At 41.3% G+C, this 22,762-nt stretch overlaps 2 protein-coding genes and 1 long non-coding RNA gene across 4 annotated transcripts in view; 1 reads left to right on the top strand and 2 right to left on the bottom strand.

Moving 5' to 3' along the window:
- The window catches only part of tpcn1 (two pore segment channel 1), a 32,723-nt gene extending 31,241 nt beyond the window's left edge, over positions 1 to 1,482 (bottom strand). The window contains exons 1-2 of the mRNA XM_031829966.1: positions 1,156 to 1,482; positions 899 to 995 (exon numbers count right to left, since the gene is read on the bottom strand). Coding sequence (XP_031685826.1) covers positions 899 to 992 — 94 coding nt within the window. The 5' untranslated portion in view covers positions 993 to 995; positions 1,156 to 1,482. The remainder of the gene's footprint in view (positions 1 to 898; positions 996 to 1,155) is intronic.
- A 9,965-nt stretch (positions 1,483 to 11,447) lies between these two features.
- Positions 11,448 to 12,748, top strand: LOC109895984 (polyubiquitin). The gene is made up of 2 exons (XM_020490142.2): positions 11,448 to 11,551; positions 11,982 to 12,748. Exon 2 carries the CDS (start codon positions 11,991 to 11,993, stop codon positions 12,459 to 12,461), a length of 471 nt encoding a protein of 156 aa, XP_020345731.1. The 5' UTR covers positions 11,448 to 11,551; positions 11,982 to 11,990; the 3' UTR covers positions 12,462 to 12,748.
- Positions 12,749 to 22,715, bottom strand: LOC109895986 (uncharacterized). Of its 2 annotated transcripts, none has more exons than XR_002256058.2 (3): positions 22,556 to 22,715; positions 13,844 to 13,963; positions 12,749 to 13,756 (listed from the first exon to the last, which is right to left on the bottom strand). It is a non-coding gene; the product is annotated as an uncharacterized LOC109895986 (long non-coding RNA). The 2 variants fall into 2 exon arrangements; XR_002256057.2 differs by lacking the exon at positions 22,556 to 22,715 and adding an exon at positions 20,936 to 21,377.
- Between the last annotated feature and the right edge of the window lie 47 nt (positions 22,716 to 22,762).

Genomic DNA, 22,762 nt, shown 5'->3' with positions numbered 1-22,762 from the left:
AAGAGCAGCGAGCCAGCGCTCCCCAACTACCATACCCGCTAACAACAAAACCTCCCTCAGCCAAACCCTATAGTCAGCCTGCAGAGGAGCTGCCCCTCTGGTGAGTCTTTATGGAAGGGTTACACCCTCTTATCTTCACCTACAGTGCCTGTTAAAGTAGAAGATACATTTGTTTCTGTACTCCTTTGTTCATTCATTTTTCCACATTAGAATCATTTGGCAGTGGTTCTTGGTGTGGTCATAAGAAAAAGTATCACGTGATCAATTGATACATCTCTTGAACAGATTATATAGCCTGTTTTTTTTTATTGCACCATTTAGAGAAATGCAGAAAATCTTAACATGAATTCCTAAAAGCTGTTCTTTCTAGTTTGAGTAATTTAAAATCAGATTTCCATAGTACCTAATTCACTCATAACCTACTCATCATAAACTACTAGACCAGTAAACAAAGAATAATTAAGTAATAAAAAGTTATTGAAGTTCAGAAAGTTCAGGACATTTGTTAACACTTATTGAGTCATCATGATAGTTGAGTTATCAATGTCAAGAAACAACAAACAAACCCCAAACAGGGCAGGTCACCAAGACAATAAACTCACGTTTTTTCTGCAGGCCTAATCTGATCTATGCGGAACATTAGAAAGAATAGAATAGAATTAGATGGCCTAACGGAAAAGTACGCAAGTTAGCTAATGAGCATCATTATGATGACTCCACAAAAATTACAAACCGATCAAAGACAAAACCTAAAAAGTATGATACCCATTATGAAGAGGCTGTGTTAAATGCAATTTCAATGTCATTGGCTGCAGCCACTCTTGTTATCAAGCTAGATGGGTCAGCTATCATTGCTAGCTACCTACGCAGTAAAATGGGGATGTCAACAAAAACTTACTCTCGTCTCCCCTCTCTGTCTCCTCACTCAACAGACCGCTGTTCGCATCATCCCAGGTCAGGATGAGGGGCACGTCATCATCGGTATCCTCCATTCTCTTGGCCGTAGATCAAATCCACAGAGGAAAACAATTTAGTTAACTAGTAAAACTACAAAAAGATCCAGCTAGCTACCGTTAGTTAGTATCTGATAATTCCTTCTAGCTAGGCTAGCCTTAGTTACTGGCTAACGCTATGGTCAAAATATACACGCCATACCTAGTTAGCTAGCTTCTGTCTTTTAGCTAGCTATCATCTTCAGATAACGTTAGCATACTGTCACATTTAGCTAGCTAGTTAGCTAACTGGATAACTAACTTTCCAGGTAACTAACGTTAACTCCACTAAATTAGTCAAGAGTGCTTTCCATTAACGAAAAGCACCAGATTAACGACTGTTGATGGAGTTATGTAAACCATGACACTTAAGCATTGTATTGGCACCACCATCGACTAAGTTTCGCATCCAAAGTCAAACTAAATATGAAATATTTTCAAATAATCTCCAAATACTAATTTATGCAAACTGCGTCTCGTCAGCAACACTAAAAAAAGTACTTCCGGTTCACGGAATTTCTGAAATGCTCAAATTAAAAGTCCCCCGTGTGAGGTAGTGAACATTATTAATAATAAGGGTTTCATGTAGAGAAATTTGACCTCTCTGAAATGAAAATGGATGGACCTCCCTTAAGCAAAATATATTTGACTAAAACCCTCCCTATCATTAGTCACTTTAAATAACGCCACTTTAATAATGTTTATATATCCTACATCACTCATCTCATATGTATATACTGCTCTATACCATCTACTGCATCTTGCCTATGCCGCAGGGCCATCGCTCATCCATATATTTATATGTACATATTCTTATTCATCCCTTGCATTTGTGTTTATAAGGTAGTTGTTGTGAATTTGTTAGATTACTTGTTAGATATTACTGCATTGTCGGAACTAGAAGCACAAGCATTTCGCTACACTCGCATTAACATCTGCTAACCATGTGTATGTGACAAATAACATTTTATTTGAACGCCTGAATTTTTTGTTGTTGATAATAATACAAACAAAGTCCATGGCAAGTGTTTCCCTAAAAGCTGTCTGGGTTGAAACATACTCTATTGTACATAAAGTCAATAGCTTAATTAGGCTAATTGGTAGTGAAATAATTAGATTTACTTCCCAAGCAAAGTCAGCCTCTGAATGTCAAATAAACGAAACAATGATATCCCCATATGCGTCTGAGTCACTTATTTTACAGCATAAAGCGCTGTTATAGATCACTTTATAAAATCGGATTCGTTTTATTTTCTTCAAAATCTTAAACTAGGCCTGTGCTTTTTGCCATTTTCTTTAATAAAATATAGACCTGTGGCATACCCTCTCATCCCCCCTCAATTTGAGTCTTGGTTTCAACTTAACAACTCTTCACTGACACAGATGTAGGCTATTTAAAATAAAGAAATTGAAATGAATTATGTCTACTTGATTTTGCCTACTTTCAGCACCATGAGCTGTCCATTTCGATTGATTTTGCCGCAGCTGCTGCTTCACATTTCAGCACCACAATGTAAATTACTCGAATCTGGTTTATTGTTAGGCCAATAACTTCAAGAAATACATCATGGGCAAGAAGCATATTGTTTTTAGTAATATCATTTATAGTAGTAGCAAGTTATCAAATTTGTCCTCCGTTCCTCCTCATCTTCGCGCTCTCCTTCTCAAATTGAACAGAACATTGGCTATAGGCTCGACAATGCATTATTTTGGGCTAGACCTATTCAACAATTATTTTTGGAAGAAACCTTTGACTCTCCTCCTGAACTGCCACCGTAGCCCTACACGGCACAACAATTGGTTAAGCAGCAGACAAAAAAGTTTTTGATCAACATCCCAGCAGCTATCTTAGAAATATAACTTCTGTTCTGTGCTTCTCATAGCACGCACTTCGTAGCCTATGAGTTATGGATAATTGAATTTGAGACCACGCTAAAGACCAGCCTAAATGCGCACTTGATATTGCATGCCCAGTGGAGAATAAGATATGGCACAAATCGATATAGCCTATATAGCCTAAATTATAAATATTTAAATTTAATCAACTACAAATTACATTACCCTCCTCTGGACTCGATTTAAAAAATACATCTATATCCAAAAGTATGTAGACACCCCTTCAAATGAGTGGATTCCTCTATTTCAGCCACACGGTTGCTGACAGGTGTATAAAATCGAATACACAGCATTGCAATCTCCATGGAAAAAATATTTGCAGTAGAATGTCCTTACTGAAGAGCTCAGTTACTTTCAACATGGCACCTTCATAGGATGCCACCTTTCCAACAAGTTAGTTAAATGTCTGCCCTGCTAGAGCTGCCCCGGTCAACTGTAAGTGCTGTTATTGTGAAGTGGAAAAATCTAGGAGCAACAAAGGCTCAGCGCAAAACAATGTCTGTCGTCGGTTGCAGCACTCACTACCAAGTTCCAAACTGCCTCTGGAAGCAACTTCAGCACAATTACTGTTCCTCAGGGCCTTCATGAAATGGCTTTCCATGGCCGAGCAGCCGCAGATTCCCATGCACAATGCCAAGCATCGGCTGGAGTGGTGTAAAGTTCGTTGCCATTGGACTCTGGAGCAGTGGAAACACGTTCTCTGGAGTGATGAATCACAGTTCACCATATGGCAGTCCGATGGACAAATCTGTTTTTAAAAATCGTACCTTTATTTTACTAGGCAAGTCAGTTACGAACAAATTCTTATTCTCAATGACGGCCTAGGAACAGTGGGTTAACTGTTCAGGGGCAGAACGATAGATTTGTACCTTGCAACCTTTCGGTTACTAGTCCAACGCTCTAACCACTAGGCTAACCTGCCGGATGCCAGGAGAATGCTACCTGGAACAATAGTTGGGTCTGTTTCTCATGGTTCGGGCTAAGCCCGTTAGATCCAATGAAGGGAAATGTTAACACTACAGCGTACAATGACATTCTAGACAATTCTGTGCTTCCAACCTTGTGGCAACAGTTTGGGGAAGGCCATTTCCTGTTTCAACATGACAATGCCCCTGTGCACGAAGTGAGGTCCATACAGAAATGGTTTGTCGAAATCGGTGTGGAAGAACTTGACTGGCCCACACAGAGCCCTGACCTCAACCACATCGAACACCTTTGGGATGAATTGGAACTCCGACTTTGAGCCAGACCTAATCACCCAACATCAGTGCCCAACCACACTAATGCTCTTTTGGCTGAATGGAATCAAGTCCCTGCAGTAATGTTCCAACATCGCGTGGAAAGCCTTCCTAGATGAGTGGAGGCTATTATAGAAGCAAAGGGGGGACCAACTTTATATCAATGCCCATGATTTTGGAATGAGATGTGCAACAAGCAGGTGTCCACATACTTTTGGTCATGTAGTGTACTTAACCCTCCCCTTGACTGTAATTGAAAATGGCTCTCCCGCATTTTCCTCCAGGTAACCATTCTGTACATTTTTATCCCTTCCTAATAGTAGAAAGTGTCAATAATCTGTAGTTATTCATGTTATATGAAAAATAATTGTCTAAACATTCACAATGATTCATATTTGTTCATTTTTAAGTGACATTTGCAAATAAATGCCCCAAATGCAAATAATTGTATATGAAATAGATATTGGCTTAGAGAGCAAAAATTATTCCATGTGCCGCAGTAAAAAGGTATTGTAGGGAATACTCTGTAGAGTCTGTAGAATGTATATATGGTGTCATTTCATTGGGCACTGAATAATGCAGAGTGATACTTGACTTTTACTCCACCCATTACATTGGCCATAACCTTAACCTAATTCTCCTAACCTGCTACATTAATTCTCCTAACTTGCTGCGTGAGTTCTCTTAACCTGCTATGAAAAACTCACTTCCGGTCATAGCTGTATTCCACCTAGTCAGAACTCTGAGCTGATTGTGTATTTGACACTTAATGTAGTTCCACCTCTGACACTGCCAAAACAACCACAATGCGGATGTCAGCTCAAGTGGATCTGATTGAATCAGGCCCTTAGAGAAGGGAGGATGGGAAAGATGGGAGGTTGAGATATACCTGGGTGGGTAAGGGAGGGCAAGAATGGGAGTTGGTGATAAGCTTGGCTTGGGTGGGCAAGGATGGCAGGTTGGGACAAGCTTGGCTTGGGGTAAAGGGGGAGAAAACCCTTCCATCTCCCCCTCCCAGTTATCTTTGGAGAGAGAAAAGGAAGAATTTGACTATACACCATTGTCATTTTATTCTGGACAGATTAGGAAGGAATGTTGAGTCCTTATTGTTCCTAGTTTGTCATTATAGCTAAGATTCACTGTTGGTTATTGATGAGAGTGGAGAGGGGCCCCATTCGCGGGATTGGGATGGGGGTGACTGGGAGGGCACTGTCGCAGTCGATGCCGTTTAAGATGAGGGAGGACACTTTTTTTTCATGAGCCTGGCTGTTTTTCTATTGCAGCATATTGGATGACTGTCATTCATACTCCATTCACCTAGTTCAATGTAACATCGATAGGTTTAGGCTACTATATGATACTCAAATTGTCCCTATACCCATCATGAGGTTGCTACAACTTTGCCTATGAATGAAAGTTTACGACTAGGTTCACACAGGTCGAGAGAAAAATTTGAGGTGACAGACAGTGACACATTGACAGACAGTGACACATTCAATACCGGCCTTGCACACTCTTGCCTGCATCTAGTTGCTCTAGGGTGTAATCATTAGACCAACTGTTGCAAACTAGAGTGGCTCAAGAAATCCATGACATAGTGATATCGGGTCATTCTCCGCTTAATAACACCAATAGAAAATAATTTTGCGACAGAATACAGAGAATGAACAGAGCACATCTTCAAGACACAAAATGTATTAAATAGATAAATGAAAAAATAAACTTTACCATTACAAATAGACATAGAGGATAGTAAAAAGCCGACCTCTGATATCATTTGGGAGGATTTTAAATGGTTTTTAGGGAATTATAATATTATACTCTGTAAAAGTTTAATCTGAGTTAGTGATTTTTTATTTAATTTGAATCTCGTAGAAAAATCTAATAAAAAAAAATTGTCTTTAAAAGGTAAAGAAGAAAACACAATTTCTGAACTTAAGCAGGAATATGATATTTTACTTTTGAAAAGAGCCAACAACTACAGGTTAAACTCAAAGCATACTGCTTAATGGCAAGTAAACATCTTGCCGCCCTCACAAAACGAAAACACGCCAAACCAGTTATAGTCTTAAAATATAAAGAAACAGATGTGTTAATTAGAAACACTAACCGATTAATGACAATTTTAAAAGCTTCTCTGAAATTCTATAGAAATCAGAATTAAACAGTGGGACTGATCTTACAGGCTTCTTATACTCAACAACCCTGAAGCAATTATCAGCAGACGAAAAACAATCCCTAAAAACATCCCCCAAAAGAAATACATGACACTGTTAATAAAACATTTAGTGGAGAAAAGCACCAAGAATGGACAACTTTACAATAGAATTCTATTGAACATTTTGGGACAAAGTAGCACCCCTATCTACACAAATGACAACACGTCACTCAATTCAGTCTTTCCTCGTTCCATGTATCAAACAGTTATTTCAGTTATATTAAAACCAGACGTGACGCAACCGAGATGCACACAAACACAAACAGAAAAATAATTACCCACAAAACACAGGTGGGAAAAGGCTACCTAAGTATGGTTCTCAGAGACAACGACAGACAGCTGTCATTGATAGAGAACCATACCCGGCCAAAAACAAAGAAATACAAAACATAGCAAAAATAACATAGAGTGCCCACCCTAGTCACACCCTGGCCTAACCAAAATAAAGAATAAAAAGCCTCTATGGCCAGGGCGTGACAGTACCCCCCCCCCCCCCCCCCCCCCCCCCCCCAATGGTGCGGACTACGGCCGCAAAACCTGACTCTAAAGGGGAGGGTCCGGGTGAACCTTCCTTACGGTGGCGGCTCGGGTGCGGGATGTGGACCCCGCTCCACCTCAGTCTTGGCCCACTTAGGCGGCGCCTCTGGAGCGGGGACCCTCGCAGCGGGCCCCGGACTGAAGGCCCTCGTAGAGGGCGCCACTGGACTGAGGGGCGCCTCTGAACTGAGGGGCTGCGGCTCCGGACTAATTACCCACAAAACACAGGTGGGAAAAGGCTACCTAAGTATGGTTCTCAGAGACAACGACAGACAGCTGTCCCTGATTGAGAACCATACCCGGCCAAAAACGAAGAAATACAAAACATAGACAAAAGAACATAGAATGCCCACTCTAGTCACACCCTGGCCTAACCAAAATAAAGAATAAAAAGCCTCTCTTTGGCCAGGGCGTGACAATCACTCCCTAAAAACACAATCCTTGGATAGCTTTTCAGAATTATCCGATAAATTGGTCCACATGGAAAACTAAAGGCATAAAAACTGTAAATGACTTTCCATGACCGCATATTTATTAGTTTACAAAAATGTGAATGACAGAAAATGCAATTCAATCTATTTCAAATTCACTTTGTAACGCAACAAAATGTGAAAAAATAGGGAAGGGTAGTAGACTTTCTATAAGCACTATACAAACACCTGTAGGCCTAAATACTATCATTGATGATATGACTTATAACGTATGGTTACATTTCATTTGCTCTGTTAAACCTACACTTTGGAATGACTTCGATAGTAACAGGGAATCTATTCAGTTATAAAGGCTACCCTGAATAAATAGAAGATAATCAATTACGATATCTCTCAATAATCATCTTCACAATAGCACATTGGTAGTAGTCGGTAACAAATATCAAAGCATAGCAGGGCTTGTTTAAAACCCTGGGAGACCAAATGGAGAGCTGTAGATAGATTAACTCACCAGTAGGAGGTGCTGCCCAGCCCATTGTTTTTTCTCCTGATAGTCAATTTAACGTTAAAGATCTGACATTGTTTCAAAAGGTGCAAATTCAATATATTTTGTACAAGGTTGGTCTGTTGAAAATTAGTTACCATGATGACATAATCCTGTGGTGGATATTTTACCCTCAAACCAACAGTTTGATAAATTTTTTCAAATTCAATGTATTTTCCATGTAAATTCCACGTCACAATAGATTTACACATTTCGATGAAACAACGTTGATTAAACCAGTGTGCGCCCTGTGAGTCTGCTCTCATTACTCAAGACAGAAATTACAATGACCAAGAATTCTGCCTCAAGGCGCATCAGTAATGAATATTGAACAAAAATATAAAACACAACATGCAACAATTTCAAAGATTTTACTGAGTTACTGTTCATATAAGGAAATCAATCAATTGAAAAAAAAATGTTGGCCCTAATCTATGGATTTCACAAGACTGGGAATACAGATATGCATCTGTTGGTCACAGATACCTTTAAAAAAAGGGTAGAGGTGTGGATCAGAAAACCAGTCAGTACCTGGTGTGACCACCATTTGCCTCATGCAGCGTGACACATCTCCTTTGCATACAGTTTATCAGGCTGTTGATTGTGGGTTGTGGAATGTTGTCCCACTCCTCTTCAATGGCTGTGAAAAGTTGCTGGATATTGGCAGGAACTGGAACACGCTGTCGTACACTTTGATCCAGAGCATCCCAAATCAATGGGGGACACGTCTGGTGAGTATGCAGGCCATAGAAGAACTGGGACATTTTCAGCTGTGTTTCAGAACATTCAATTCTCTGGCAATAGCTCTGGTGGACATTCTTGCAGTCAGCATGCCAATTGCACGCTCCCTCAAAACTTGAGACATCTGTGAAATTGTGTTGTGTGACACAACTGCACACTTTAGAGTGGCATTTTATTGTCCCCAGCACAAGGTGCACCTGTTTAATGATATTGCTGTTTAATCAGATTCTTGATGTGCCACAACTGTCAGGTGGATGGATTATCTCAGCAAAGGAGAAATGCTCACTAACAGGGATGTAAACAAATGTGTACAGAATGAGAGAAATTCGTTTTTTGTGCATATGGAACATTTCTAGGATCTTCTATTTCAGCTCATGAAACATAGGACCAACACTTTATATTTCTGTTCAGTGTAAAATGTCTTTGTATTTTACTAACAGGACATCAGAGGTGAAAGGTGAACAGTGCCGCTCTCTCTCTGTGTGTAGCCCATCTATGCTGTCAAAAAAAGAGTATGACATTGTTGCCGCCAATGCAAGGGAAGCCAGCAAGCATTTGGCCTCCCTTTGTAAAAAATAATAATAATAATAATAGCCAGTCAGTGTTGAGCTAAACTGAGTGAGCTCAACTGTGAATGGCCCTGGTGCACTAAAAACAAGGGTCAAGGGAAGCCAGTTTGGATTTGGCATCACACCAATCCCATCGCATTTGAAATCAAATGTCATTAACAGAAATCTTGAATTGTTGCATCTTGTTGTGTCTTCCTCTGGTGGCTAGCTAGCTAGCTAAAAAATCGTCTCTTTCCTAAATTAACCATGGATGGAGATAGGGATTTGGACTTGTGATTCTACTTAATTTTCTGACATTGATTTGCACTTTTCGTACATTCATACATTCACCAAAGTACATTCATATCTAGGAGACAGAACGCATCTCCTTCCTGAGTGGTATGACAGCTGCTTGGTCCAAAATGTGTTTATACTTGCGTACTATTGTTTGTACAGATGAACGTGGTACCTTCAGGCGTTTGGAAATCGCTCCCAGGGATAAATCAGACATGTGGAGGTCTACAATTTTTTTCTGAGGTCTTTGCTGATTTCTTTTGATTTTCCCATGATGTCAAGCGAAGAGACACTGAGTGTGAAGGTCAGCCTTGAAATACATCCACAGGTACACCTCCAATTGACTCAAATTATGTCAATTAGCCCCAGAAGCTTCTAAAGCCATGACATCATTTTCTGTAATTTTCCAAGCTGTTTAAAGGCACAGTCAACTTAGTGTATGTAAACTTCTGACCCACTGGATATGTCTGTAAACAATTGTTGGAAAAATGACTTGTGTCATGCACAAAGTAGATGTCCTAACCGACTTGCCAAAACTATAGTTTGTTAACAAGACATTTGTGGAGTGGTTGAAAAACGAGTTTTATTGACTCCAACTTAAGTGTATGTAAACTTCTGACTTCAACTGTATATATCACGGTGTGAAGGCATATTAACGAACAGGTTACAGAGCAAACAACGCAATTATCACATCAATACATAGGTTGTAATATGGCCTTTCCCCCCTGGCTTTGCTTCCCCGGTATTTTACCCACGCAAGTAACTGATTATTGTAAGACTGTTAGTCTTAATTACATATCATGATTAATACTGTTGCTGCATTTGCCACATTCGGATGCGAACTGAAAGCCTAGCCACTGGCGACTCCGGGTGTGTCACATGCGATAACGCTGGAGAGACGAAGCAGGTACGGGGAGTAAAACATTTCATGAGGACTGACATGGAACGAGACAGGAACAGCGTCAGCAAACAAATACTAAATACAAAAACAATACAATGCAGCAACGGGGAACAGAGCAGGGAACTGACAAATATAGGGGAGGAAATAAACAGGTGATAAGTGAGTCCAATAACACTGATGCGCGTGATGGATGGGAGTGCGTGATGCAGGGCAACCTGGTGCCCCCTAGCGCCCGGGGGAGGGAAGAGCGGGAGCAGACGTGACAGGGTGGATACATCTATAACTTCACGGTGGTGCAGTTTTGGTGGACCATCTTATATTTTCCATCAGTTGATAAGACCATATTGTCCTCAAAAGTCTGGTGAATGTATGTACTGTTTGTTGTGTTTGCTGAGTTCAAGTACGTACATTCATGTAGAGTGGAGATACAAACCTCAACAACTGTGTTGTATTCCGTTAGCCTATACACTGCCTTACTCTGTCAACTACCTAATTGTCCAACTTATTTAGTCTTGTAAATAAAACCGTAAAAATAAATTATCTGTGACCTTGCGTTCATTTACAAGTGATTGGGTCCTTGAATTTGAGCTCGACGACTTTCAGAATGAGAACATAGTAACTGACTGTTAATTAAAACTATTGTTGATATAGGATTGGTACAATGGTTAATGATAACTACGATAGAGTTCATTAAAGGGATCTCTATATAAAACCTTAATGGTTCCCCACGTTTGATTAATTTGGATAGGATAACCAAATTAATTACAATAAATTAGATCAATTAATTATTCCAGTAATATCTGGAATATTTATAGTCAAAGTTACAACACTGACATATCTGTGGGTGTGTGATTGATTAGAAATGATCTAGACTGATATGGAATGTAGAACCATTTGCACCAAGTTGTCATTGGGCTACTGTTTTTCATGGGGTTAGTAGTAGGCTAGTATTCTATTAAGTCTTAACTGAACAATAACATAGAAATAATTTATTGCACTCAGCTTTCTGCCAACAACAGTTGCCTACGTCAGTATTATTAACTGAGAATAGAAACCGAAAGAGGCAAGGAGGCAGAGGGGAAAACGAACCTTAATTTGAGGGGCGGGGTTTATCAGCTGTTATATACCCGGCTCAGCTGCAGACGGTGACAGAGCTGTCATCATCTTTCAACTTGCAAGACTTCACAATAATAGGCCTATCTACTGAAAAGGTAAATCATGTTTTTACATTATAAGGCTACAATAGGCCTGCCATACAGAAATGTGCTGGATAAAAAAAGCTTAATAGTGTATCAAGTAAATTATCTTATATTATGTCAGGTATTACAATCGTCTGAATAAATGGTATAGCTTAATTAAAGCCTGTAGGTAAATATACAAGTTATAATGACTCCCTTAGGTCTTTCAATAATTTCTTAATGAATCTCACTAAATAGCCACAAGTCAGCTGAAATGTTGATAGAGATGAGACATGACATATTGTAACCCTTATTATAAGACATTATAAAGGATCATACATGCTTTTTAACAAGTTATAAAGCATTATACCAGCAGGCTTTAAGTGAAGTGTTAAGACTAAATCATTCAATTGAGCTATGCTATTGTAAGGCCAAATAAATAATACATGAAATCCTCTTTCAGATATCTATCATGAAACTCACTATAACACTGTTGAATGGGGACTCACATCCCCTGACGGTTCAGCCACACACCACTGTGGGGTCACTCAAGAGTCTGATCAACCAACACTTTGGAGTGGCCATGGAAGGGCAGAGGCTGTCAGGTGTCAATGGGAACAACATCCGTCTCAGCGATGATTCAAAAACTTTGAGTGACTATGGCCTGCATTCAGGATCCAAAGTGATGGTGCTGATTACAGAACCCACTCATATCCAGGTGTTCCTGAAAAACGAAAAGGGCCAGACGCACACATATGAGGTGGTGTCAGGTGAAACTGTAACCCAGTTCAAAGCCAAGGTCCAAAACAAGGAGGGAGTCCCAGCCGACCAACAGAGGCTGATTCACGAGGGCAAGCAGCTCGATGATGGCAAGAAACTGGAAGACTATGGTGTCAGAAATCGAAGCACTATTCACCTGACGCTCCGTCTAAGAGGAGGCTGAAGACACCCAGTATCGACCTGAAACCCCCGGTCACCTGAAGCCCTTAACTTATTATGCATTCCATGTCTGTAGAGAAAAAGCTAGTCCAGAAATTATCATTGTTATATAACATTTGTATTAAATTGTAAACTTGAAAATTAAGCATTGCTGATATAGGCTTACTGTATGTTAAAATAATGTAAATTAGATTGTAATCAAGTAATAAACAAGTATAAAACTCAAGCAGTCTACTATCGTTGTTACGGCTCCAACTCATAAAAAAATAAAGCAACATGATAGATACTGGATACTGGACTGGTTCTTGTTTTAATTTATAAAATAGGGTTAAAACAAATACTGTACATCAGGATGTAAAATGATTTGGCAGTTTCAGTCCGATGTGCTGTTGCTCCCTTATTTGACCTGATATTGACAGCAGTCACATTTACAGTTGAGTTGAGACTCAAACTAAAACAATGCAGTCCACATAAGGAAACTACAGGTCGGCCTTGTCAGCAATATACACAATACATTGTGGTTTGATAACAATCTTAACATTGCATATTCATATGGTGTTAAATGAGTTGCCTTCAAGATTGATACAGTTACTGTTATTTATTTCCTACAGCACATTTGCTTTGCTTCAACTTAAATTATACAAACATATTTTTTAATCAAACAAGAATATATAACATGTATTTACTATTGTTCAAACCAAAATACACCTTGGCTCAAAGGAGAATACTCAAATATTTCAATTTATTCAAGAAGTAACAATTAAGATTGAACATTTCAGATATAAGTTATTTTGCATGTGAGCAACACTTTGGATGTATTAGGATTTCATTTATTTATATTTTTTCATTTGGCCTTTATTTAATTTAGGCAAGTCAGTTAATAACAAATTCTTATTTACAATGACAAGAAGGCAAAAGGCCTCATGCGGGGACAGGGGTTTCAAAAAAATAAAAATAAAATATATATATATATATATAGAACAAAACACACATCACGACAAGAGATACACCACAACACCACATAAAGAGAGACCTAAGACATTAGTGTAGTAGTGCAGTACCTTGTATATTGTGTGACTGAAGTCCTACACACCACCCCAGGTAATTTGCCTGATTGTACCATCTTGCTGCACTGGCATTCACAGACCTGTCCTTGTAACGTTCTGCAGCTTCAGAGGCACACCCTGTGCCTTCTTACTTCAGTAATCAGGGAGAAGATCTTGGGAGTCTTCACTTCCTCGCAGACGCAAGGTAAGCATACCAAAATAAGGCCACCATGTTGGCAAACAGCACTCGAAACTGAAAACACAACAACACATATTGGTAACAGAGCACCACTACATTCCAGATGAACGCATAAAAGAAAAGCCAGTGAGAACTGCTCACCTCTATAGCCACATAGTTGATGTTGATGAACTGGAAGGGGGTCCACACTTTCCAGTTCATCTTCAAGGCAGACCAATAACTACTATTCACTTTGCTCTGGAAGTCTGCCCACCTCTTACCCTAAAATAGCATTAGAATGGATGAAAATGAATGTTCAGCCATGGCAATAGTCTGGATTAGAATGTAATTAATGAACCACTAATGGAAATTAACTGTCTGAGTAGTACTGCATAATTTCACTAGGCCCAACCTAAACTGACTCTGTTATTAGCGGACACACATGGTATTTCCTTAACTTTGAAAAAAACTACTTTATATCTTAAATAAAGGTTAAATATATTTTTTAAATAAATATCTGAGTTGTGCCTGTTGTCACAGAGATGGAGGACTCAACATGGATATAACTCGTTTTAACATGGAGTTTGCCATTGAGGGCTTCCACCATTTTAAAGTCGTCAACTGCATGGGGATTCCTATGAGTTGGGAGCAATCAGCCAATGAAAAAGAAAAAATTCACATTAAAATGGAGATTGCCTCAATTGCACTTCCCATGCTGTCACAGACGCTATAATGGCACAGATACAAAGATGAGTCTTCTATCTCTCTTTATGCAGTGTACACACGTATGTGGCCTCTCATTGGCTAGAATGGTCCCACCTGATCTCGCCTCTCCCCGCCTGTCTTCTATGGTCATGTCTAGAAGTGATACAGCTTTTGCCAAATTGACATCAAAAGTTATTTAATTTTAAAGTTGTTGTTTTTTGTGCATTTTATCTAATCCTTACCCCTTTCCTAACCTTAACCTAAATTATCCTAACCTGCTACAGTAATTATCATAACCTGCTGCGTAAGTTCTCCTAAACCTGCTACGAAAAGTCAATTTTCACAAAAGCTACACTGTATATGAAAAAGTATGTAGACACCCCTTCATATAAGTGGATTCAGCTATTTCAGCCATACCCGTTGCTGACAGATGTATATAATTGAGCACACAGCCATGCAATCTCCATAGACAAACATTGGCAGTAGAATGGAAATAGAACTGAAAATCTCTGTGACTTTCAATGTGGCACCGTCACAGGATGCCACCTTTCCAACAAGTCAGTTCATCAAATTTCTGCCCTGCTAGAGCTGTCCCGGTCAACTGTAAGTGCTGTTATTATGAAATGAAAACGTCTAGGAGCAACACCGACTCAGCCACAAAGTGGTAGGCCACACAAGCTCACAGAATGGGACCGCCGAGTGCTGAAGCATGTAGCGAATATAAATAGTCTGTCCTCGGTTGCAACACTCACTACCGAGTTCCAAACTTTTTCTGGAACGTCAGCACAATAGCTGTTTGTAGGGAGCTTCATGAAATGGGTTTCCATGGCCAGGCAGCCACACACAAGCCTAAGATGACCATTTACAGAATAATCTGTGTTTAGAGGATGCCAGGAGAACGCTACCTGCCCGAATGCCAACTGTAGAGTATGGTGGAGGAGGAATATTGGTCTGGGTCTGTTTTTCATGGTTCGGGCTAGGCCCCTTAGTTCCAGTGAAGGGAAATATTAACGCTACAGCATACAATGACATTCTAGACAATTCTGTGCTTCCACAGGTCCTTTCCTGTTTCAGCATAACAATGTCCAAAGCGAGGTCCATACAGAAATGTTTTTTTCAAGATCGGTGTGGAAGAACTTGACTGGCCTGCATAGAGCCCTGACCTCAACTCAATCAAACACTTTTGAGATGAATTGGAACACCGACTCCGAGCCAGACCTAATCACCCAACATCAGTGACTGACCTCACTAATGCTCTTGTGGCTGAATAGGAGTCCCCATAGCAATGTTCCAACATCTAGTGGAAAACTTTCCCAGGAGAGTGGAGACTGTTATAGCAGCAAAGGGGGGGACCAACTCCATATTAAAGCCCATAATTTTGGAATGATATGTTCGACGAGCAGGTGTCCACATACTTTTTGTCATGTAGTGTATATACAGTGGGGAGTACAAGTATTTGATAACCTGCCAAATTGGCAGTGTTTCCTTGCATGTAGAGGTCTGTAATTCTTATCATAGGTACACTTCAACTGCGAGAGACGGAATCTAAAACAACAATCCAAAAAATCACATTGTATGATTTTTAAGTAATTAATTAGCATTTTATTGCATGACATAAGTATTTGATCACCTACCAACCAGAACGAATTCAGTCTCTCACAGACCTGTTAGTGTACCTATGATAAAAATTACAGACCTCTACATGCTTTGTAAGTAGGAAAACCTGCCAAAATCGGCAGTGTATCAAATACTTGTTCTCCCCACTGTATATCCCTTCCAGACAAATTCGTCTTCCATCTTTGAGGACATGTATTTCCATTGTTAGAGCGGCCACTTGACTATCTTGTCAATACAATAGACCATCTTTGGCAACGTGGATGTTGTCTCTTGTTTTGAATCTTACTTCAGAGAACTTCATTTGAAAACGGAATCTGAATGGATCTGAGAAGTTGAATATATGAAACTTTGATCAACTTGAATTGATAGTTTGTAAACTTGATACACAGACAACAAATAAAGGTGAATTAAATAAATAAAACAACAAAACGGAATATATAAATATTGAACTTGAATATTCAATTCAATTGAAATTTAATTTGAAAACTGAATTCAATATACAATTTAAAACTATCCTAATAAAAATCACAAAGTATGGAATTCAAAAAACATTTGTGGGCACTGAAATCGCTAAATAGGCATTATCCTCCATTCATTGACCAAAGGGATTCCTATCTCCTCCTTTCTCTAATACAGTGGTCACCAAACTTTGAGTCAAGATCACTTTGAGTCAAAATGCAAGCTGAGATATACAGCTCAGACTGTTTCTGACTTATAAAACATAAGCCTATGCAACATTAAGTTTCGCCATCAGCTGGAAGACTGTGTCCCGTTTTCTCAGTGGAGGGGTGGAGAGAGGAGGGCCTCACCGGGGATGGAGTGATCCTCCGTTCCTCTCAGACTGACCATCAGTCCAGTAAAAAAACTAAACAATGTATTATGCTCAGTCAGCTGTGCCTCACAAGTAAATCAACAAATGATCTATTAGAAGTGTGATCATATACTTAAAATAATTTGAAAATGGTCTGAGAAGAACAACATTGGCAGGGCAATTCAAGCATAGCCAATATGCAGTGATAATGTATTGGGCCTATAGCCTACTGCCCTTCCTAATTGTTACAGAACTGTTTTTAAAAGGTTAACCTCTATGGGATCGGTTGTTTGAATGTTAAATGACGAGACAGAGGCATTGATGCGAGAAACCAGTCTTGTTCAGTACATCACAACACATCCGGGGAGAATTGATGGGCGAGGGAGCGGCCGACCTGTGATCCCCTGGCTCTTCGCCCAGTGCCTCAGGCCCCATGTGACTTGCTGGGGTTCTGTCTTTTGTCATGCGACCCCTTTGGCCATCAGGGTTCTGAGTAGGTGCTGGCTCAGCAATCCGAAGGTCAACCCTGTTGCGACGGTACAGTGATCCATTCACTTCAACCAAGTAGGAGCGTGGTGCCACTTTCTGTATATAGGATCCAGAGGCCTGTCCGGTCCCCTGGTAGTGGCTTCATTCACACCGTTTCACCCACCCTGAGCTCAGGTAAGTCTGTGACGTAGCTTCACCAGCACGTCTGTCACCACACATGGCTCCAGGAGAGTGCTGGCTACTGGCAGAGCTGCTTTTAAGCGCCGTGCCGGGCTGCTATCCATGCCTTCTGTCGGGGTATTGCACCGCTGCGGGATTGTTTTCCAGGCATCTTTGCCCTCTCGCAGAGCCTTTTTGCAGAGGTTCTTTGCGATTTTTACTGCGGACACCGCCTTCCCATTAGCTTTTGGATGTCGTGGTGATGAAGTGACGTGCTCGAATTCCCATCCTGCAGCAAATTTTCAGAGCTCAACTCCGGAGAATTGGGGTCCATTGTCTGAAATTACACTATCTGGCTGGCCAAAGCGGGCAAACTGAGCCTTGCAGCGTTTGATCATTGTCTCTGCTGAGAGGTCGGGGAGGAGGTCAGTCTCCCAAAAGTCTGAGTAATGATCGACTACCAGCAGAAAGTCTTTGCCACTGTGCTGGAAGAGATCTAGACTTACTATCTGCCAGGGGCGCATCGGTAGCTTGTGGGACATCCTCGTCTCTCTCTGTTGCTCAATGGCATATTCATTGCAGATGCATTTACTGACATAGTCTTTGATTTCACTCTGCATTCCTGGCCAATAGAGTGTGTCAAGTGCTTGTCTGTAACAGGCCTCACCTCCTATGTGAGTGCACGCGCGCCAACATCTCAGGGCGCAGAGACCGGGGAATAACAACTCTCTAACACTTGAATATTACTCCGTTTTGAACACTGACCTCCTCTTTGACTGGCCAATAATCTCTGACGGCTAAAGCAGTTTCTTCCTTGCAGTCGGGCCAGCCCATCAGAATCACAGACCTCAATGCCTGGAGTTGCTCGTCCCTGTCTGTGTGCTGTCTGATTTGTATAAGGCGCTGGTCTGTAACATTGAGGTAGTCAGCCTGGTTGATGTGTTCAACACCCACTTGCTCTGTTTGTAAGCTGCACACTGCGTGTTGTTCATGCATGGAGCGTGTGTGAGTGCCTGATGCAGTAGCCCTGCTGAGCGTGTGTGAGTGCCTGATGCAGTAGCCCTGCTGAGCGTGTCACTCAAATACATCTCTGGCCCTGGCTTATACACCACCTTGAAGTTGTAGTTTTGTAGGGCCAGTAGCATGCTCTGCAGTCGTTTTGGGGCATTCAGAAGAGGCTTGCTGAATATAGCAATAAGGGGCTTGTGATCTGTCTCTGCGGTAATATTGTCGCGCCCGTACAGGTAGTGGTGGAAGCGTTGGTATGCAAACACAATGCTGTGGCACTCCTTCTCTATCTGGGCATAGCTCTGCTCTGTTGGGGTGAGTGCCCTAGAGGCGAATGCCACAAGCTGGCCCTCATGCATGAGGCAACAGCCAAGTCCATACTGGCTTGAGTCACTCTGAATCGTGACAGGTTGACACATTGTAGTATCGCAGTACAGGTGTCTGGGTGACCAGTTGTTTTATTTCCCTCACCGCTGCGTCATGTTTTGGGAGCCAATGCCAGATGGTGTCCTTGTCCATGAGCCTCCTTAGTGGCTCACACACTTCAGTGAGCCTTGGTAGAAATTTGGCCAGGTAGGTGACGAATCCGACGAAGCGCTGCACTCCCTTCACGTCAGATGGGTGGGGCATTTCCAAGACAGCCTTCACTTTTTCAGGATCAGCCTTCAATCAGGTGGAGGATAAGATGTGCCCATGAAAGCGGACCTCTGGCACTTTAAACTGAAGCTTTTTTATGCTTAGCCTTCGCTTGACCTGTCTGCATCTGACCATCAGGGCCAGCAGCTTGGCGTCATGGTCACATTCTGCCTCCTCATCACTGTCCCCACAGCCCACTACGAGGATGTCATCTGCTATGGGTTCCACACCACTGAGTCCCATCAACAGCTCATGCTGTTTCCACTGATACACCTCTGGAGCCACGGAGACACCAAACGGAAGCTTCAACCACCTCTTCCTTCCCCAGGGTGTCCAAAAGGTGGTCATGTAGCTGCTGGGCTTGTCGAGCTTGCACTGCAGGAAGGCATCTCTGGCATCCACGAGCATGAAGACTCTGGCCTTTGGGAGCTTGTAAAGAACATCCTCCAACGTGGGCATAATGTAATGTGAACGTCGCAGAGCCCGGTTGAGATGTTTAGGATCAATGCATATCCGTAGCTTGTCTGGTTTCTTGACGATAACCATATTACTTATCCAATCTGTAGGCTCGGTGACAGATATGATGTGGCCATCTGCTTCGTATTTGTCAAGCTGAGCCTTTGTAGCTGCTTTCATGGCCACTGGTACATTGCAGGGTGGCCACTGGTACATTGCAGGGTGGCCACTGGTACATTGCGGGGTGCACACTGGACAGGCTGGATTGCTGCGTCCAACTCAAAGTGGACTTCCCCAGGAACTGACTTGACCGGTGCGTTGAAGACATCATGGTACTTGCTTAGGAGTGTCTCCTTGCTCAGGGGCCCAGCCTGGACTTTGTCTATAATGTTAAGATCAGCTGGGATGGTGAAGTTAATAAGCTCAAGACGCTCGCATGTAGAACCTGACAGTGATGGCTGTTGACTAGCCTCAACTATTTCAAACTCAAGGGTGTGTTTCTGGCCACGTAAAACACACTGTCACAAACAGGCCTAAAGAGGTCATGAACTGGCCTGAATACAGTTTCAGCTTGGTGCTACTCTGTGTGAGTTTGTCTCTGGGCGCGAGCCTCCTTTTGTCTTTAAGGCGCATAACGTTGCATGTGGCCCCTGAATCTAGCTGGCATTGCTGTGGTTTATTATTAAGTAGCAGAAGGACAAACCACTTTTGTCCTTTTGCCCTTACTGCCCCTATGCACTCGCTAGCATATACATCCTCTGTGCTGTCGTTCCCTTCATCTGTGTTTGTTTCCATGGAGTGCACTTTACCCTCCTTTCTCTTGCTTTTCATGCAGACCCTTGCGAAGTGATTAGCTGTACCACAGGATTTGCATATTTTTCCATAGGCTGGGCAGTGTTCTTTTCCTCGTCCATGAGAAATGCCACAATATCGGCATGTATTGGGGTTGTCTACTGCAGAGTTGGCTGTAGTATTAGCATTAACTGTGGCAAAGGGGAATTTCTTTACTGGCTGCCTGAATGTAACATTGTCCATATGTTGCCTTTCTAGCTCCATGGACCTTATCTGTATATCAGTAAGCTCTGCTGCACGGCATGTCTCCACTGCCAGGGCCAGCATCAGGTCACATTCTCTCAGCTAACATCTACGGGTTCCCTCATCAGTTATGCCAAGCACAATCTTATCTCTGATCAGTTCATCTCTTAAAGCACCATAGTCACATGTAGCTGCCTTTTCCCTTAACCTAGTGACAAAGCTGTCAATGGACTCCCCGTCCTCCTGTTTGCAACGACCGAAAACATAACGCTCGTAGATGACGTTCTTTGCTGGCATAAAGGAATGTTCAAGAGCATCAAGAATAGCTATAGCGTTACCTTGCTGAGCTGCTGTTAGGTTCAGGTTGTGTTTGTATACGTGTCGGCATTCAGTTCCCATTATAGTCCTCAAAGTGGCAGCCACTACCACATCGTCCTTTTCCAGAAGTCCCAGTGCATAGTCCTCCCATTCACCTCGAAACGTATCCCAGTTCGTGCTCCAATCCCCACTGAGCTTCATAACGGCGGGAGGGGGAATGTTCGCTGCCATGTCTAACCGGTGCTACACTGAAGCTAACTAGCAAACTCACTCTAGCTAAGGCCCATTCCGGCAAAGTTTTACTCAAATAAGCATTTGTTTCGTAAACCAGAACAGGTGACTCTAATTTACAGAAAGCATGGTTAGTTATCCGACTCTGACACCATGTTTGAATGTTAAATAACGAGACAGAGGCATTGATGCGAGAAACCAGTCTTGTTCAGTACATCACAACACATCCGGGTATCTCAAGCACCGTGGTAAAACACAACAGTTGCAGTAAAGAACATTTACCAACAGATGGCATCACTGTGCCATCTTACACACATAACATCGGTGTCCCTAAACCGGGACAGTTGTTGCTAACTTGCGCTAATCAAATCAAATTAGTCAAATTCTCCGAATACAACAGGTGTAGAACTTACAATGAAATGCTTACTTACGAGCCCCTAACCAACAATGCCGTTTTAAAAAATATGGATAAAAATAAGAAATATAAGTAACAAGTAATTAAAGAGCAGCAGTAAAATAACAATAGTGAGACTATATACAGGGGGGTACCGGTAAAGAGTCAATGTGCGGGGGCAACAGTTAGTTGAGGTAGTAGTTATTAAAGTGATAATGCATAGTGACCAGAATTACGTTTTAAGTAACAGCCAACTTTCCAGGACATAGACATGTCTTATATCGGCAGAAAGTTTAAATTCTTGTTAATCTAACTGTACTGTCCAATATTCTGTAGCTATTACGGTGAAAAAAATACCATGCTACTGTTTGAGGAGAGTGCACAACAACAAAACGCTTTTATCACAGCAACTGGTTTGATACATTCGCCTCTGAAGGTAAATAATGCACTTACATCCAGTAATCTTGCTCTGATTTGTCATCCTGAGGGTCACAGAGATAAAAGGTAGCATAGTTTTGTTTGATAAAATCAATTTTTAGATTCAAATGTAGGATCTGGGTTCCACAGTTTGAACCCTGCGGTCTCTGGAACACATGTTTGTTAGTTTGTATTATCTTTTACCAGATCTAATATGTTATACTCGCCTACATTAAGATCACATTTCCACAAACGTCAAAGTGTTTCCTTTCAAATAGTATCCAGAATTATGCATATCCTTGCTTCAGGTCCTGAGCAACAGGCAGTTAGATTTGCGTATGTCATTTTAGACGAAAATTGAAAAAAGGGGTATGATCTTTAAGTCCCACTGAATTACTTCTGCCTCGTGTACAAATTCATGTTGTTACTCCTATGACCAGAGAAAGTGAAGTATTCCTCGATAAAGTATTCCTTGATAAAAGAGACAGGCCGCAAATAATAACAATGAAAGCTTAACGAAACATGTGCCTTTTCTTGCTTATAAAACTATTAAACAAAGTGTTGACAGTGCTGAATAACAACTTATACATGAACTTACTCATAAAAACAGCACATCTTGCTCTATTCGTTGAGTCTCTCTCTAGTCATGGTTTTAAACGGTTTGAAATCTCACATTATCACATTTGTTGTGCGTTCGAGGCTTTTTTTTTTTTACAGTCCATTCTGCGAGGAAACTGTGCGGACACGGTGATCTGAGCTGTCTGATTGGCCAGAAGTAGGCATATAGGTACATTTGATTTTCTCC

This window comes from Oncorhynchus kisutch, linkage group LG8, assembly GCF_002021735.2.
Source record: "Oncorhynchus kisutch isolate 150728-3 linkage group LG8, Okis_V2, whole genome shotgun sequence".
Lineage (NCBI taxonomy): Eukaryota > Metazoa > Chordata > Actinopteri > Salmoniformes > Salmonidae > Oncorhynchus > Oncorhynchus kisutch.
The sequence above is the reverse complement of the archived record's forward strand: the minus strand, read 5'-3'. Positions and strand labels throughout refer to the sequence as shown.

What these genes read in the sequence shown, in the direction of transcription:
- LOC109895984 (XM_020490142.2), top strand. Translation starts at nt 11,991, where the DNA reads ATGAAACTCACTATAACACTGTTGAATGGGGACTCACATCCCCTGACG.